General features: G+C 40.8%; 1 protein-coding gene across 1 annotated transcript in view; it reads left to right on the plus strand.

Annotated features, from left to right (window-relative positions):
• brsk2a (BR serine/threonine kinase 2a) overlaps positions 1–16078 on the plus strand; it is a 536112-nt gene that overhangs the window by 423306 nt on the left and 96728 nt on the right. Inside the window, exons 6-8 of the mRNA XM_036949734.1 lie at positions 6916–6949; positions 9015–9083; positions 10693–10839. Of these exons, the coding sequence (XP_036805629.1) occupies positions 6916–6949; positions 9015–9083; positions 10693–10839 (250 nt within the window). The remainder of the gene's footprint in view (positions 1–6915; positions 6950–9014; positions 9084–10692; positions 10840–16078) is intronic.

The raw sequence follows: 16078 nt of genomic DNA on the forward strand, positions 1-16078 counted from the left end.
GCGTGCACTTCGTTATTCATCTTTGGTATTAAACACACTATTCTCCGTCTTCAATTTGATTGTTTATTTACACATTAGGGTACCTGAGGATTGATTTGAAACGTTGTTTGACTTGTTTGGACGAAGTTTATTGGTAACTTTTGGGATTCCTTTGTATGCATTTTGAACGAGTGGAACAGGTGGATTACTGAATCAAGCGCGCCAACTAAACTGACTTTTGTGGGAAAAGGACTTTATCGAACAAAACAAACATTTATTATGTAGCTGGGACCCTTGGGATTGCAAACAGAGGAAGATGGTGATTTATTATTTATTTTATTGCTATTTTTGACTTTTGTGATGCCTCTGCTGGTATGGAAAATGTTTTTAATGTTTTGTATGCGGGGCGCTGTCCTCAGATAATCGCATGGTATGCTTTCGCCGTAAAGCCTTTTTGAAATCTGACAAAGTGGTTGGATTAACAAGAAGTTAAACTTTTAAATTATGTATGACACTTGTTTTTTCATGAATGTTTAATATTATGATTTTTGTATTTTGAATTTCGTGCACTGCAATTTCACCGGATGTTGTCTAGGTGGGTTGCTAGCGGGCACGTCTAGCCCAAAAAAACAAATAAAAATATATTTTAGATTTTTCAAAATACCCATCCTTTGCCTTGATGATCGCTTTGCACACTCTTGGCATTCTCTCAACCAGCTTCACCTGGAATGCTTTTCCAACAGTCTTGAAGGAGTTCACACATATTCTGAGCACTTGTTTGCTTCTTTTCCTTCATTCTGCGGTCCAACTCATCCCAAACCATCTCAATTGGGTTGACATCAGGTGATTGTGGAGGCCAGGTCATCTCATGTAGCACTCCATCACTCTCCTTCTTGGTCAAAAGCCTTTACACAGCCTGGAGGTGTGTTGGTTCATTGTCCTGTTGGAAAACAAATGATTGTCCCACTAAGCGCAAACCAGATGGGATGGCGTATCCCTGCAGAATGCTGTGGTAGCCATGCTGGTTAAGTTTGCATTGAATTCTGAATAAATCACAGACAGCGTCACCAGCAATGCACCCCCACAAAATCATACCTCCTCCTCCATGCTTCACGGTGGGAACCACACATGCAGAGATCATCTGTTCACCTACTCTATCTCTCAAGACACGGAGGTTGGAATCAAAAATCTAAAATTTGGACACTTCAGACCAAAGGACAGATTTCCACCGGTCCAATGCCCATTGCTCGTGTTTCTTGGCCCAAGCAAGTCTCTTCTTCTAATTGGTGTCCTTTAGTAGTGGTTTCTTTGCAGCAATTTGACCATGAAGGCCTGATTCACACCGTCTCATCTGAAGAGTTGATGTTGAGATGTGTCTGTTATTTGGGCTGCAATTTCTGAGGCTGGTAACTCTAATGAACTTATCCTCTGCAGCAAAGTTAACTCTGGGTCTTCCTTTCTTGTGGTGGTCCTCATGAGAGCCAGTTTCATCATACCGCTTGATGGGTTTTGCGACTGCACTTGAAGAAACTTTAAAAGTTCTTGACTTTTTCTGTACTGACTGACCTTCGTGTCTTAACATAATGATGGACTGTCATTTGTCTTTGCTTTTTGGAGATGTTCTTGCAATAATATGAACTTGGTCTTTGACCAAATAGTGCTTCTGTATACCCATTCCTACCTTGTCACTACACAACGGATTGGCTGAAACGCATTAAGAAGGATAGAAATTTCACAAATTAACTTTAACAAGGCACACCTGTTAATTGAAATGCATTCCAGGTGACTACCTCATGAAGCTGGTTGAGAGAATTCCAAGAGTGTGCAAAGCTGTCATCACGGCAAAGGGTGGCTACTTTGAAAAATCTCAAATATAAAATAGATTTTGATTTGATTAACACTTTTTAGGTTACTACATGATTACATGTGTTATTTCGTAGTTTTGATGTCTTCACTAGTATTGTTCAGTGTAGAAAATATAAAAAATAAAGAAAAACCCTTGAATGAGTATGTGTCCAGACTTTTGACTGGTACTGCATGTGTGTGTGCCAGCCTTGCCACCTGCGTGTGTGTGTGTGTGTGTGTGTGTGTGTGTGTGTGTGTGTGTGTGTGTGTGTGTGTGTGTGTGTGTGTGTGTGTGTGTGTGTGTGTGTGTGTGTGTGTGTGTGTGTGTGTGTGGTCGTTCTGAGAAAAGGCAAGTAGACAATGGAGAATGTTAGACAAGAAGCTAGCTGTCAACTCATTGTCCTGAAATCCCTTGAAATATCAAAACAGTTATACTCCAACCATATTATCTCAGCCATTTCTACTCTACGGCTATATAGCAAATGTTCTTGTGGCCAGCCCTGGCAGTTGCTTTAGGGGCCGTTCTATCTTACATATAAAACAAAATCTAAGGGAAATGCTTGGTAGAGATAAAGAGAGAGCGAGATACCACTTGCATTGTCATGGATCCTCCCGGTACTGCTACTCATTTCGTGCACCAGCTCCGGAGGTCTAAGTTACCGGCCTTCTAGGCATCACTTAACACTTTTTTGTTTACTTTATTGGACATATTTTGTAAAGGCACACACCTGTCTATATAAGGTCCCACAGTTAACAGTGCATGCCAGACCAAAAACCAAGCCATGAGGTCGAAGGAATTTTCCGTAGAGCTCCGAGACAGAATTGTGTCGAGGCACAGATCTACTGAAGGGTACCAAAACGTTTCTGCAGCATTGAATGTCCCCAAGAACACCTCCATCATTCTTAAAAGTAAGAAGTTTGGAAACACCAAGACGCTTCTTAGAGTTTGCTGCCTGGCCAAGCTGAGAAATCGGGGCAGAAAGGCCCTGGTCAGGAACCCGATGGTCACTCTGACAGAGCTCCAGAGGTCCTCTGTGGAAATTGGAGAACTTTCCAGAAGGACAACCATCTCTGCAGCACTCCACCAATAAGGCCTTTATGGTAGAGTTGCCAGAAGGAGGCCACTCCTCAGTAAAAGGCACATGACAACCAGCTTGGAGTTTGCCAAAATGCCTCTAAGGACTCTCACACTGTGAGAAACAAGATTCTCTGGTCTGATGAAACCAAGATTAAATTCTTTGTCCTGAATGCCAAGTGTCACGTCTAGAGTAAACCAGGCACCATCCCTACGGTGACTCATGGTGGTGGCAGCATGCTGTGGGGATGCTGTGGGGATGTTTTTTAGCGGCAGGCAGTGGGAGACTAGTTAGGATCGAGGTAAAGATGAACAGAGCAAAGTACAGAGAGATCCTTGATTAAAACCTGCTCCAGAGCACACAGGACCTCAGACTGGGGCAAATGTCCACCTTCATGTCTGAGGACATCGGGAGATGATGTGGAATCCAGCCACTAGGGGCAACCGTGAGCACTGTTGCCTTCAAATAGGTTTCAGTTTTGCTTGGGTGTTGTGGATGGGTGTAAGCATCTGCCTCTGATTCCAAAGGTTGCATGTTTGAATCCAACAATAAAACGGTGTTTTTGATATTTTTGGTTTAATCCTATCCCTTACCTTAAACATTCGTAGTTAACACCTAACCTTTGAAATTTGATGTTTGAGAAACATTTTTATTTTATTTATTTTTTTACCTTTATTTAACTAGGCAAATCAGTTAAGAACAAATTCTTATTTTCAATGACGGCCTAGGAACAGTGGGTTAACTGCCTGTTCAGGGGCAGAACGACAGATTTGTACCTTGTCAGCTCAGGGATTTGAACTCGCAACCTTTCGGGTACTAGTCCAACACGCTAACTACTTTCCACCGCAAATGCGTGATGCGGACATAGGCGGAGGTGGTGGATTGGGACGCATCAATGCAAAAAAACAGATATCTCTATCTTGAATTTATAATGGGGATTTTGTTAATATGTTAATTAAATTGACGCATGGGTGGGTCAATCGACTCGTAAGGATTTTAATAAACAAAAACTGCAAACATCGGCCATCTGACACTCCAAGCAGGCTCAAAGTATTTGATGAGATTTTTAAAGTCTTTTATCCCAGATCCGGAGAGAGGAGTGGACACAGAAAAATGCCACAGCTGTCCTTGTATTGACAAATTAATATCCAATATCCAATATCCAATACTAATTATTTGTAGTTCTCTGTTCCTTAGATTCCCTGCAAGTCACCTACGTACGTGGATAACCAGCTCCCATTCACCCATGCTTCGCTGATGTTTTGTGTGTTTTGACATTTGCCTCGGCTTAACCTAGTGTATCAGCGAGCGCGTGTTCTCTCTCACTCATTTGCATAATGCAGTATGACATCTGCAATCACGGCGGAAGTATTTGCATAAGGTGCTTGTTTGCATTATTGCCAAACACTATCGGCCCGGTGGCGAGGTTCATTATCAGCACACCTGACAGTGCGTCAGGCAGGAAGTTCAGCTGTCAACGGTGTTATTCATGGGCAGGTAATGGGCTCTGTGTTTACAGGCCTGTGATAGAAGCTTTCAGTAGGATCCAATATCCTGCTAGTTAGACGATGCAATATAGGAACAGGAGTGGTGGGAGGGCAAACGTCACTTAGATGTCACCTCGCTGGGTTGTGTTCATTAGGCACCAAACAGAAGAAAACAGACAAACAGGGAGTAATCAAAACATTTTCTGTTGCGTGCCCTAATGAGCAAGGCCCTAGTTGAGGTCGCATGAGCCTGTTAATTTAACTTACAGCTAGCATCCATATGCAAACACTGGTCCTGTTCAAATACAGTACACTAATATTCTCTAACAATCCATACTTCTTTCTTCTGCTCCTTGATTGTGTAACTAGTCTGACTTGACCAGATTGTTGGAAAAATCTGATTAGTGGAACCCTTGCTTACAGGGTAATAAATCATGGCCATTTAAAAAAATCCATCCTTCTTTGGAGACTATAAGAACAAATGTTTCCTCAAGCATTTTCTACTCATTACATACATTGAATATACAGGTACACTACCTTTCAAAAAATGTGGGGTCACTTAGAAATGTCCTTGTTTTTGAAAGATTTTTTAAAAATTGTCCATTTAAAATAACATCAAATTGATCAGAAATACAGTGTAGACATTGTTAATGTTGTAAATGACTATTGTAGCTGGAAATTACATATTTTTTTTTATTGAATATCTACATATGCATACAGAGGTCCATTATCAGCAACCATCCTGTGTTAGCTAATCCAAGTTTATAATTTTAAAAGGCCAAATTGATCATTAGAAAACCCTTTCGCAATCATGTTAGCACAGCTGAAAACTGTTGTCCTGATTAAAGAAGCAATAAAACGGGCCTTCTTTAGACTAGTTGAGTATCTGGAGCATCAGCATTTGTGGGTTTGATTACAGGCTCAAAATGGCCAGAAACAAAGGAACTTTCTTCTGAAACTCATCAGTCTATTATTGTTCTGAGAAATGAAGGCTATTCCATGCGAGAAATTGCCAAGAAACTGAAGATCTCGTACAACGCTGTGTACTACTCCCTTCACAGAACAGCGCAAACTGTCTCTAACCAGAATAGAAAGAGGAGTGGGAGGCCCCGGTGCACAACTGAGCAAGAGGACAAGTACATTAGAGTGTCACAAGTCCTCAACTGGCACCTTCATTAAATAGTATCCTCAAAACACAGAGTCTCAACATCAACAGTGAAGAGGCGATTCCGGGATAACTATTGTAGCTGTGAAAGACAATGTTGAAAAGGTGATCATGTTAGCTAAGTTCACTAGGAAGCATATGTTGGTTGGAGAAAAAGTGCATTTGGTCTACTTACCACTGTTTAGCCAACTGTACAAAGTTTCTACTGGTAGGTTGCAAAGTAAACATTACCAGCTAACAGTACATCAGCAAATAAGCCCCTCTGCACGTTCTGCTGCTTGACAGGCAGAGCCTACAAAGGATGGAAAATTAATCTAAACCACTCATACTTGTCATATATCCAATTTACCTTACGTATCTGAAATTGCATAATCAACTGATGTTTACTGATCATGAGAAGCATGCAGTTATTTGCTGTATAACTCTGATGATAGAGTAAAATGTGTTTTGCATTGAATAATTGAATACAATTTGTAGTTCTGACTATGATATTACAACAAAATAGTTAACATTTATTTAACAATCCCTTGAAAACGGCACTCAGTTGTCAATGGTTTTAGCAGAGCTGGGGGGCAAATCGAATGCTCTGCAATCTATTATATGGTGACATCATAATAGAAATGTGTAGTGTAGTAGAAAGATAGTGTCTGGAAAATCACTTGTTTCTTCTTTCACAATCACATACTACCTGGGGTAATAACAAAGTGAAATCATTGTAAAATGTAAAAAAGCAGCAAGCTGAATTACAAGTACAACAAAATTGAAAGGTGTCAAGAATGGTTTCTGTTGGTTGTAATTTGTGTGAGTGTTTATGCGTAAGCCATCATATAAGTGAGGTTACAACCCTGCAAAGTGCAGACTGTACAATCCACATGGGAATGTTGTGTAAACGGCAGGGTAGCCTGGTGGTTAGAGCGTTGGTTCAAACCCCCGAGCTGACAAGGTACAAATCTGTCATTCTGCCCCTGAACAGGCAGTTAACCCACTGTTCCTAGGCCGTCATTGAAAATAAGAATGTATTCTTAACTGACTTGCCTAGTTAAATAAAGGTAAATAATTAAAAAAACTCACAGTAAAGACTTAATGATGAAAGAACGATCCTGTAAAATCAATTGTTTCTTCTTCACAATCACATACTACGTTGGGTGATAACAGAGTGAAAGTGATGGATGTTCCAAATGACACCCTATTCAATATATATATGGTGGGGAATTACTTTGGACCAGAACTGTCTCTAAACAACAGTAGTGCACTATATACGGAATAAAGTTTTTATGCACCGTTTTTTTAGTAGGATTTTTTTGCATTGATGTTGCCACGTAGAATTTTGCCAATAAATGTTGTTTTCTGTGTCTCTTCACAGATCTCCACACTATGCATGCCCAGAGGTTATACGGGTGAGTATGTATTAGTTTACTCTTCAAGGGCACGATTCAGTCCTAGCAACTGTATGCCTTTCCTATGAATGCCTTTCCTATGAATGCCTTTCCCACGCACTTCTCAGTAGTTGGCATTCAGACTTACCTTATGCAGGTGCTCGTGCTGAATAAATTGAATTCAACCATTGGAAAACCCTCCAACATGCTGACCAACAGATTTTCTCACTGAGTTTTCATTCAATAGGGTTTTCTTGACAGACTCACTAGAATATTCTATAGAAACGGTTCAGATAATTAGGGATCAATGAAAGAAAATGTGTAAATACATGCATATTGTATTTGTGTCCTATTCAGCGCCAATTGGTAGATTTAAAAATACTCTGATCTTGTATATTATTTACGGTTGGGAAAGAATTTATGAATAATACTTTTAAGTTTGGAGAGCCGCTACGCACAGAATATGTTGGTGAATCAAGAATACATTGGTTTGATTCATACTGAAAGTTGCCTTATTCAATTGTTCAATCTATTTGGGGCTCCCGAGTGGCGCACCGGTCTAAGGCACTGCATCTCAGTGCTTGAGGCATCACTACAGACACTATGGATTAAATCCAGGCTGTTTCACAACCGGATGTGATTGGGAGTCCAATAGGGCAGCGCACATTTGGCCTAGCGTCGTCCGGGTTTGGCTGGTGTAGGCCGTCATTGTAAATAAGAATTTGTTCTTAACTGACTTGCCTAGTTAAATAAAGGTTCAATAAAAAAAATGTAAACCAAATAAAAAAATATATTTGAAGGTGAGACAAGTGTTGCGCTAGCCTAATATGATCCCCTTTTGCAAGGGATCCTCAGGAACAACCACATGAACGTGACAGAGGAAAGAAAGGTAAACCGACAATGTAATGGAATGTTGCAAAATGTAAGGAACCTAACACTAAAGTGAAGTGTAGGCTATGTGGGTAGCTGCCTGTGGCTACTGATAGTGGCTAATTTTACCGCATACAAATTGTAGAAATACAGTGATAAGTCTGGTCATATAATTAAAACATTCTAGAAATCATAAATAAACTCGGTAGGTTTGGCGCTATACTGTCATTTGCGTATGGCTACAGAAGCCTATAGCTTGGGTCTCCAAATTTCACCCCTGCAAGTTATAAGGCCAGCATGTAATAAAATGCCCTATGGAAAAGCTGATATGTTGATATGCTTCCATTTGCTGACATATGACTGGTTTCACATTTCTCTCCAGCGAAAGGTAAAATATATCTAAAACAATAATCATATATATTTACAATCCCCTTATCCAAACAGCATACTACACTCAACAAAAATATAAACACAACATGTAATGTGTAGGTCCCATGTTTCATGAGCTGAAGTAAAAAATCCCAGAAATGTTCCGTACGCACAAAAAGCTTCTCTCAAATTTTGTGCGCACATTTTTTACATCCCTATTAGTGACCATTTCCCCTTTGCCAATATAATCCATCCACCTTACAGGTGTGGCATATCAAGAAGCTTATTAAACAGCATGTTCATTACACAAGTGCACCTTGTGCTGGGGACAATACAATTGTTTTATTTCAATCGACTTATACGAACTGAGTAAACTCAGTAAAATCTAAAAAAATTGCATGTTTAGTTGATATGTTTTTTCAGTATAATTTACCTAGCTCATATCAATAGCTCTTATTAATTTGTAAATGACAGTGCATGGAGAATTATGTCATTTCTATCCGAAAAAATAAAGTAGACGTTCCACTTGAAACTGACAGGTTGCTTGACCTTATTCATTGTTTCATCACGAGTAACGGTGGAATTATGAGGGATTTAAATCAAGGTCGCTTCCACCACACCTTCTTTTGTTTGATCTCCACCCCAAACAAATAACGGGTGCTATTCTCATGCTTAAGAATACACGTAGAGAGAAAAGGGCATAAAAAGGGAATTACATTCCCATTAACTCGGAATTACCCCAAATGAGGTTGATCCATGATCCTCCTCTGAGATATTAGCCTTCACTTAAAAATTCCTATATTTCTCTTAATTTTTTTCTCTCTCTTTGTCTTTCTCTCTCTCTTAGGGGGAGAAGTATGACGGCAGAAAAGCAGACGTGTGGAGCTGTGGGGTCATCCTCTTTGCCCTATTGGTGGTGAGTGTCAACTTTCACCCTTTGAATTGAATAAACTATTAATCCCACAAGGGGAAATTGGATATGCCACCAGCAAGAGACGTACAGAAACAACATGCGCTTGCATACATCAGAGTGCACTGGTGGCTGGTTCAACAGCCCCAACGCATGACTTGGATTACTAGCTAATGGATTACTAATGGAATGGACTAAAATCCTGACCCCAACCTTAGATATACTAGCGCAACAACAATACCATCTGAGCACTTTGGTCTTTTCTAGCCTGACCATATGTAACAGTATAACTTTAAACCGTCCCCTCGCCCATACCCAGGTGCGAACCAGGGACCCTCTGCACACATCAACAACAGTCACCCATGAAGCATCGTTTACCCATCACTCCACAAAAGCCGCGGCCCTTGCAGAGCAAGGGGAACCACTACTACAAGGTCTCAGAGCAAGTGACGTCACCGATTGAAATGCTAGTAGCGCGCACCACCGCTAACTAGCTAGCCGTTTCACATCCGTTACACATAGGGACTACTTTGTATGGCCACAGTTAGCCTCCCATTCTCTCCCTGTGTTTTGGCTATAATATAGAAGGCCCTGAAGCCTGGTGCCTTATTTCATAATCTAGGACTGTAGTTTCTCCACGTCCCTCCACTATGAATAATGGATACAGCCACACAGACACTCTGCTTACTGAAATAAATACTAACTCAGACTGACTGTTTTTTGGCCACAGACCACTGTGTGTGTGTGTGCGTGCGTGTGCATGCATATATGTTGGTGGGTTGGTGTTCGTGTTCGTGTGTGTGCGTGCGTGCGTGCACATTCATGCATGTGTTACACCAGGCCACTTAAACAAAGAACGACAAGTGCCGATGCAACTTCTAAGTCCCGTTCTCTTTCTATTCACATATGATTTGGTTTGTCATTATCTTTATCAATTTCTTTACTTTCCACCTTCCAAACAAAGTTTATTTCCATTTGTTTGAGTGTAAATAAATGCTCTCTCTCTCTCCTGTCGAGCTGTGCTTAATCTGGGCTCCCTCTGTCCTGTTGCTGGCTAGGAGAGCACCATTTTTTGGATTGGATGAGACACTCTCATTCCCCTGCAGTTAATTTGTTACACAAGTCTTCCCCATCTCTGTCTTTCTCTCTCTCCTTTCTTCCTTCTCTCTCTCGTATTCTTGATGTTCCTGTTGTATATCAAACAACCACATCTGCAGGGTGTCAGTCCGTCTTGATAACCGGTGTGAGTGTTAAAGTAGGGAGGTGGAAAGAGAGAGAAGGCAGAGTAATTATTACCACTGCAGCCCTCTTCTCTGTTTACCCGTTTATTATTTATTTAGTATCACGTAGGAGGGCAAATCTCACTAATTGGAGTGTTGCTGCATCATGTCAGAAACTCAGTTGTTTTTGTTTTGGGGAGTCTTGTTATTTTATTTCCTTGCCATCGCTTGATCTTTTTGATGAACTCTCAGCCATTGTGTTCCAAGTTAACACGTTTGGTCTGATGGCAACTTTGCCTCATAACTTTGCCACTTTGCTACTTCCCTCTTTCCCCTGTCTCTCCCCCTACCCCCTTTCTGGTCTCCCTCATCCCCCCCCCCCCCCCCCCTCTCAGGGTGCCCTTCCATTTGATGATGACAATCTGAGGAACCTGCTGGAGAAGGTGAAGCTAGGAGTGTTCCATATGCCCCACTTCATACCCCCAGACTGTCAGAACCTCCTCCGGGGCATGATCGAGGTAGACGCCACCAAACGGCTAACGGTCAGTTAAATGCTTGGTTGTTTAAACACGGGCTCAGAGAGATTTCTTTGCTTTGGCCTAATGATTTTGCTGTCACAATAGGTCAGCAACCTTACACAACGAACATGGGATTAGCACAGCATCAGGTGCAAAGCAATTTCAAGGGTTACAGGCATTTCTTCCTCTCAAGGCCCCCACACCAGTCCATTTTCCCCCTTGAAACCCCCACTATTAAATAATGGCTATTCTGGGCCAAAAAAGCTGTAAGGTTGCTGACCTATTTTAACAGCCCACTGGCATTTGCCAGAACTACCCTATGGCCAGTCTGTACTTTTTTTTTTACCTTTATTTAACTAGGTAAGTCAGTTAAGAACAAATTCTTATTTACAATGACGGCCTAGGAACAGTGGGTTAACTGCCTGTTCAGGGGCAGAACGACAGCTTGTCAGCTTGGGGGTTTGAACTTGCAACCTTCCGGTTACTAGTCCAACGCTCTAACCACTAGGCTACCCTGCTGCCCCAACCACACCTAAACCATGAGTGATTAACCATCTGAGTGGTTAACCACCTGAGTGGCTATTGTTCCACCTCTCTAACCTCTAGGCTACCCTACCACCCCACGCTTGGCTCGGAGGGAAACATGATGCCAGTAGTCGTTCATTAAATTTGCTAATACAACCTTCATTCTGCCAAGCAAACCTTCTTTATAGTCATGCAGTTCCACATCTGTACTTGTGAATATGTGAATATGCAAATTGACCAATACATTTACCCATTAATTGACCCATAAACTAGGACTATAAATTATTTAAGCAGGGTTCATACAGACATTGGCAAGTCAAATTCAAGGACTTTCACAACATAATTGTCCTTTTCAAGGACCTCAACCTCAATATCATTTATATAATTCTTCAGGTTAAAAAAAACCTGGTTATTTTGGGGGGAATGGATTTGTATGGAAATCCAAGTTGAAGCCAACATTAGATCCACCCATGGTTTTACCGCAACAGAGTAGCTCAAGACTGAATTGAAGCGGTGGAAAACAAACTAAATCTCTCAAAAACTGATATAAAATTAAATCACAGATAATTCAAATGGAGCAGGAGAATTTATACATTGGCTACAATAATTTAATATAAGGACTTTTCAAGCACCAAATTGAGGAAATGTCTGATTTTCAAGATAGGCCTATTCCAGTGCTTATTCCAGTGCTCCAAATTCAAGTTTAATTAGGCTACTTCAAGCCCCTGGTATTGTTTAAAATTGTGTATGTAACATGGAAAACAAAATGCATTTATCATGTTATTTCATTGCCAGGTCATATTGTGAATAAGCCCACTAAGCTATGTAATTTGTTGTCATTGTATGCCGAATAATTTATAGGAATAGCGTTGAGTGTTGCACAATAGTCTATCCTACACAATTGTATACAGTAGACTCGATGTCCAATCCCAGGCACAAAAACATATGAAAACATGAACCCATTATCTTAATGCTTTATCTGTTAAATATAACTAGACCCTGCTGTAAATCAAGCAGACACCAACTGATGATCAATATCAATTCACTCTGAGTGTACAAAACATTAAGGATACCTTCCTACTATTGAGTTGCACCACCCCCTCACCCCTTTCCCTCAGAACAGCCTCAATTCATTGGGGCATGGACTCTACAAGGTGTTGAAAGTGTTCCATAGGAATTCTGGCCAGTGTTGACTCCAGTGCTTCCCACAGTTGTGTCAAGTTGGCTGGATGTCCTTTGGGCGGTGAACCATTCTTGATACACAAGGGGAAATATTGAGTGTGAAAAACCCACTAGCATAGCAGTTCTTGACACAAACCAGTGTGCCTGGCACCTTCTACTGTCATTGCACAAGGCGTGACCCAAATGCAGACAAAGGAGGCAGATGGTTGGAGTCTTACAATGTTAATTCAATCAAAGGGGTAGGCAAGAGAATGGTTGTGGACAGGCAAAAAGGTCAAAACAAGATCAGAGTCCAGGAGGTACAGAGTGGCAGACAGGCTAGTGGTCAAGGCAGGCAGAATGGTCAGGCAGGCGAGAACAAAGTCCAGAAACAGGCAAGGGTAAAAACCAGAGGACTAGAAAAAGGAAAATGCAAAAAGAAGGAGAACGGGAAAACCGCTGGTTGACTTGGAAACACACAAGACGAACTGGGATCCCTGTGTGTCCTGTCTTTCTGCCCCAGAAAGACACCGGTGAAAATAAGCGACACCTGGAGGGGGTGGAGACAATCACAAGGACAGCTGTAACAGATCAGGGCGTGGCAGCTACCATACCCCATTCAAAGGCACTTAAATATTTTATCTTGCCCATTCACCCTCTGAATGGCACACATACACAGTCATTGTCTCAATTGTCTCAAAGCAATTGTCAATTGTCTCAAAATCATTCCTTAACCTGTCTTTTACCCTTCGCCTACAATGATTGAAGTGGATTTAACAGTTGACATCATTAAGGGATCGTAGCTTTCACCTGGATTCACCTGGTCAATCTATGTAATGGAAAGAGCTGGTGTCCTTAAGGTTTTGTACACTCAGTGCAAGTTTTGAATTACATTACATTTTTGGGAGATTACTATCAATAACTCATCAACAGCTGTAACAAGTTGTCCAGCGTAGGAAATCCTCAATGGAATTCTTTCTGAAGGGACTGTACATACGGTATGCCACAATAGAAACCACAAGATAATAAGGTACTTCCTTTGATAGGAACGCACACATGTCCAAAGTTATTATTTGTAATGAAAACAGCAATTAAGGCAATGCGAGCACCAGCCAGAAAATGTGCCATGGGGAAAAATATCTGCATACTTGATCTGAGGAAACACTGCTGAAGTGTCTGGGCTCTCATAAAAGTGAGAAGTTTGTCCCGCTCAGTAAAGCCTCAAACATAAATTGTCTATGGGCTACTTCTATGTCAATTAATGAGGCGGAACACACCTCAAGTCAAACTGTTGTTAGAAAATAAAAAACATTGTAGAACTTGTTAGAGAAAAATTTGTTGAAACATAGCCCATAGATACAGTGCCTTGCAAAAGTATTCGGCCCCCTTGAACTTTGCGACCTTTTGCCACATTTCAGGCTTCAAACATAAATATATAAAACTGTATTTTTTTGTGAAGAATCAACAACAAGTGGGACACAATCATGAAGTGGAACGACATTTATTGGATATTTCAAACTTTTTTAACAAATCAAAAACTGAAAAATTGGGCGTGCAAAATTATTCAGCCCCCTTAAGTTAATACTTTGTAGCGCCACCTTTTGCTGCGATTACAGCTGTAAGTCACTTGGGGTATGTCTCTATCAGTTTTGCACATCGAGAGACTGACATTTTTTCCCATTCCTCCTTGCAAAACAGCTCGAGCTCAGTGAGGTTGGATGGAGAGCATTTGTGAACAGCAGTTTTCAGTTCTTTCCACAGATTCTCGATTGGATTCAGGTCTGGACTTTGACTTGGCCATTCTAACACCTGGATATGTTTATTTTTGAACCATTCCATTGTAGATTTTGCTTTATGTTTTGGATCATTGTCTTGTTGGAAGACAAATCTCCGTCCCAGTCTCAGGTCTTTTGCAGACTCCATCAGGTTTTCTTCCAGAATGGTCCTGTATTTGGTTCCATCCATCTTCCCATCAATTTTAACCATATTCCCTGTCCCTGCTGAAGAAAAGCAGGCCCAAACCATGATGCTGCCACCACCATGTTTGACAGTGGGGATGGTGTGTTCAGCTGTGTTGCTTTTACGCCAAACATAACGTTTTGCATTGTTGCCAAAAAGTTCAATTTTGGTTTCATCTGACCAGAGCACCTTCTTCCACATGTTTGGTGTGTCTCCCAGGTGGCTTGTGGCAAACTTTAAACAACACTTTTTATGGATATCTTTAAGAAATGGTTTTCTTCTTGCCACTCTTCCATAAAGGCCAGATTTGTGCAATATACGACTGATTGTTGTCCTATGGACAGAGTCTCCCACCTCAGCTGTAGATCTCTGCAGTTCATCCAGAGTGATCATGGGCCTCTTGGCTGCATCTCTGATCAGTCTTCTCCTTGTATGAGCTGAAAGTTTAGAGGGACGGCCAGGTCTTTGTAGATTTGCAGTGGTCTGATACTCCTTCCATTTCAATATTATCGCTTGCACAGTGCTCCTTGGGATGTTTAAAGCTTGGGAAATCTTTTTGTATCCAAATCCGGCTTTAAACTTCTTCACAACAGTATCTCGGACCTGCCTGGTGTGTTCCTTGTTCTTCATGATGCTCTCTGCGCTTTTAACGGACCTCTGAGACTATCACAGTGCAGGTGCATTTATACGGAGACTTGATTACACAAAGGTGGATTGTATTTATCATCATTAGTCATTTAGGTCAACATTGGATTGTTCAGAGATCCTCACTGAACTTCTGGAGAGAGTTTGCTGCACTGAAAGTAAACGGGCTGAATAATTTTGCACGCCCAATTTTTCAGTTTTTGATTTGTTAAAAAAGTTTGAAATATCCAATAAATGTCGTTCCACTTCATGATTGTGTCCCACTTGTTGTTGATTCTTCACAAAAAAATACAGTTTTATATCTTTATGTTTGAAGCCTGAAATGTGGCAAAAGGTCGCAAAGTTCAAGGGGGCCGAATACTTTCGCAAGGCACTGTAATTAGCAGGCAGTGTGTCTTGGTTTGAGGGTTCATCTGGTTAACTGTCCTGTTGCGTAAAAATCACATTTTGGAACAGTGCATGCATTCTGTCATCACGCACATAACAACATGTGTGCTGGGAGCGACAGTTAGAGATAGTTGGAACTCGCACGTGAACAGGTTAAATATACAAAAAAACTATATAATAATAGTATACTTCAAATATGAAACTCTTCTAGTTTGTCTTAAGTATACTATAAATATACTATCATTACACTTCAACACACTTATTAAAAGTGTACTTTATATAAAAAAATAAAAAATAATTGTATAATCTATATATGCTATCATCTGCCTTCAATACACTTATTTACAGTCTTTTAGTATTATAGTCTTTGATTGAAGCTCAGTGTTAAATTCAAAGCTCCATACCATCATATCTAGGATAATATGACACCAATCTCAATGAAATCATCTTGATTGGAGGTACACAACACACTCCCCTCCTCCCTTCTTGAGCCGTCTGGCTGTTACCGAGAACCACATACCGGATTTTGGAAAAGGGTTGTTAGCAATTGATTTTTTAAGAGTATTTCTTGTTTATTTCTACCTAC

This window comes from Oncorhynchus mykiss, chromosome 2 (assembly GCF_013265735.2).
Source record: "Oncorhynchus mykiss isolate Arlee chromosome 2, USDA_OmykA_1.1, whole genome shotgun sequence".
Taxonomy (NCBI): domain Eukaryota; kingdom Metazoa; phylum Chordata; class Actinopteri; order Salmoniformes; family Salmonidae; genus Oncorhynchus; species Oncorhynchus mykiss.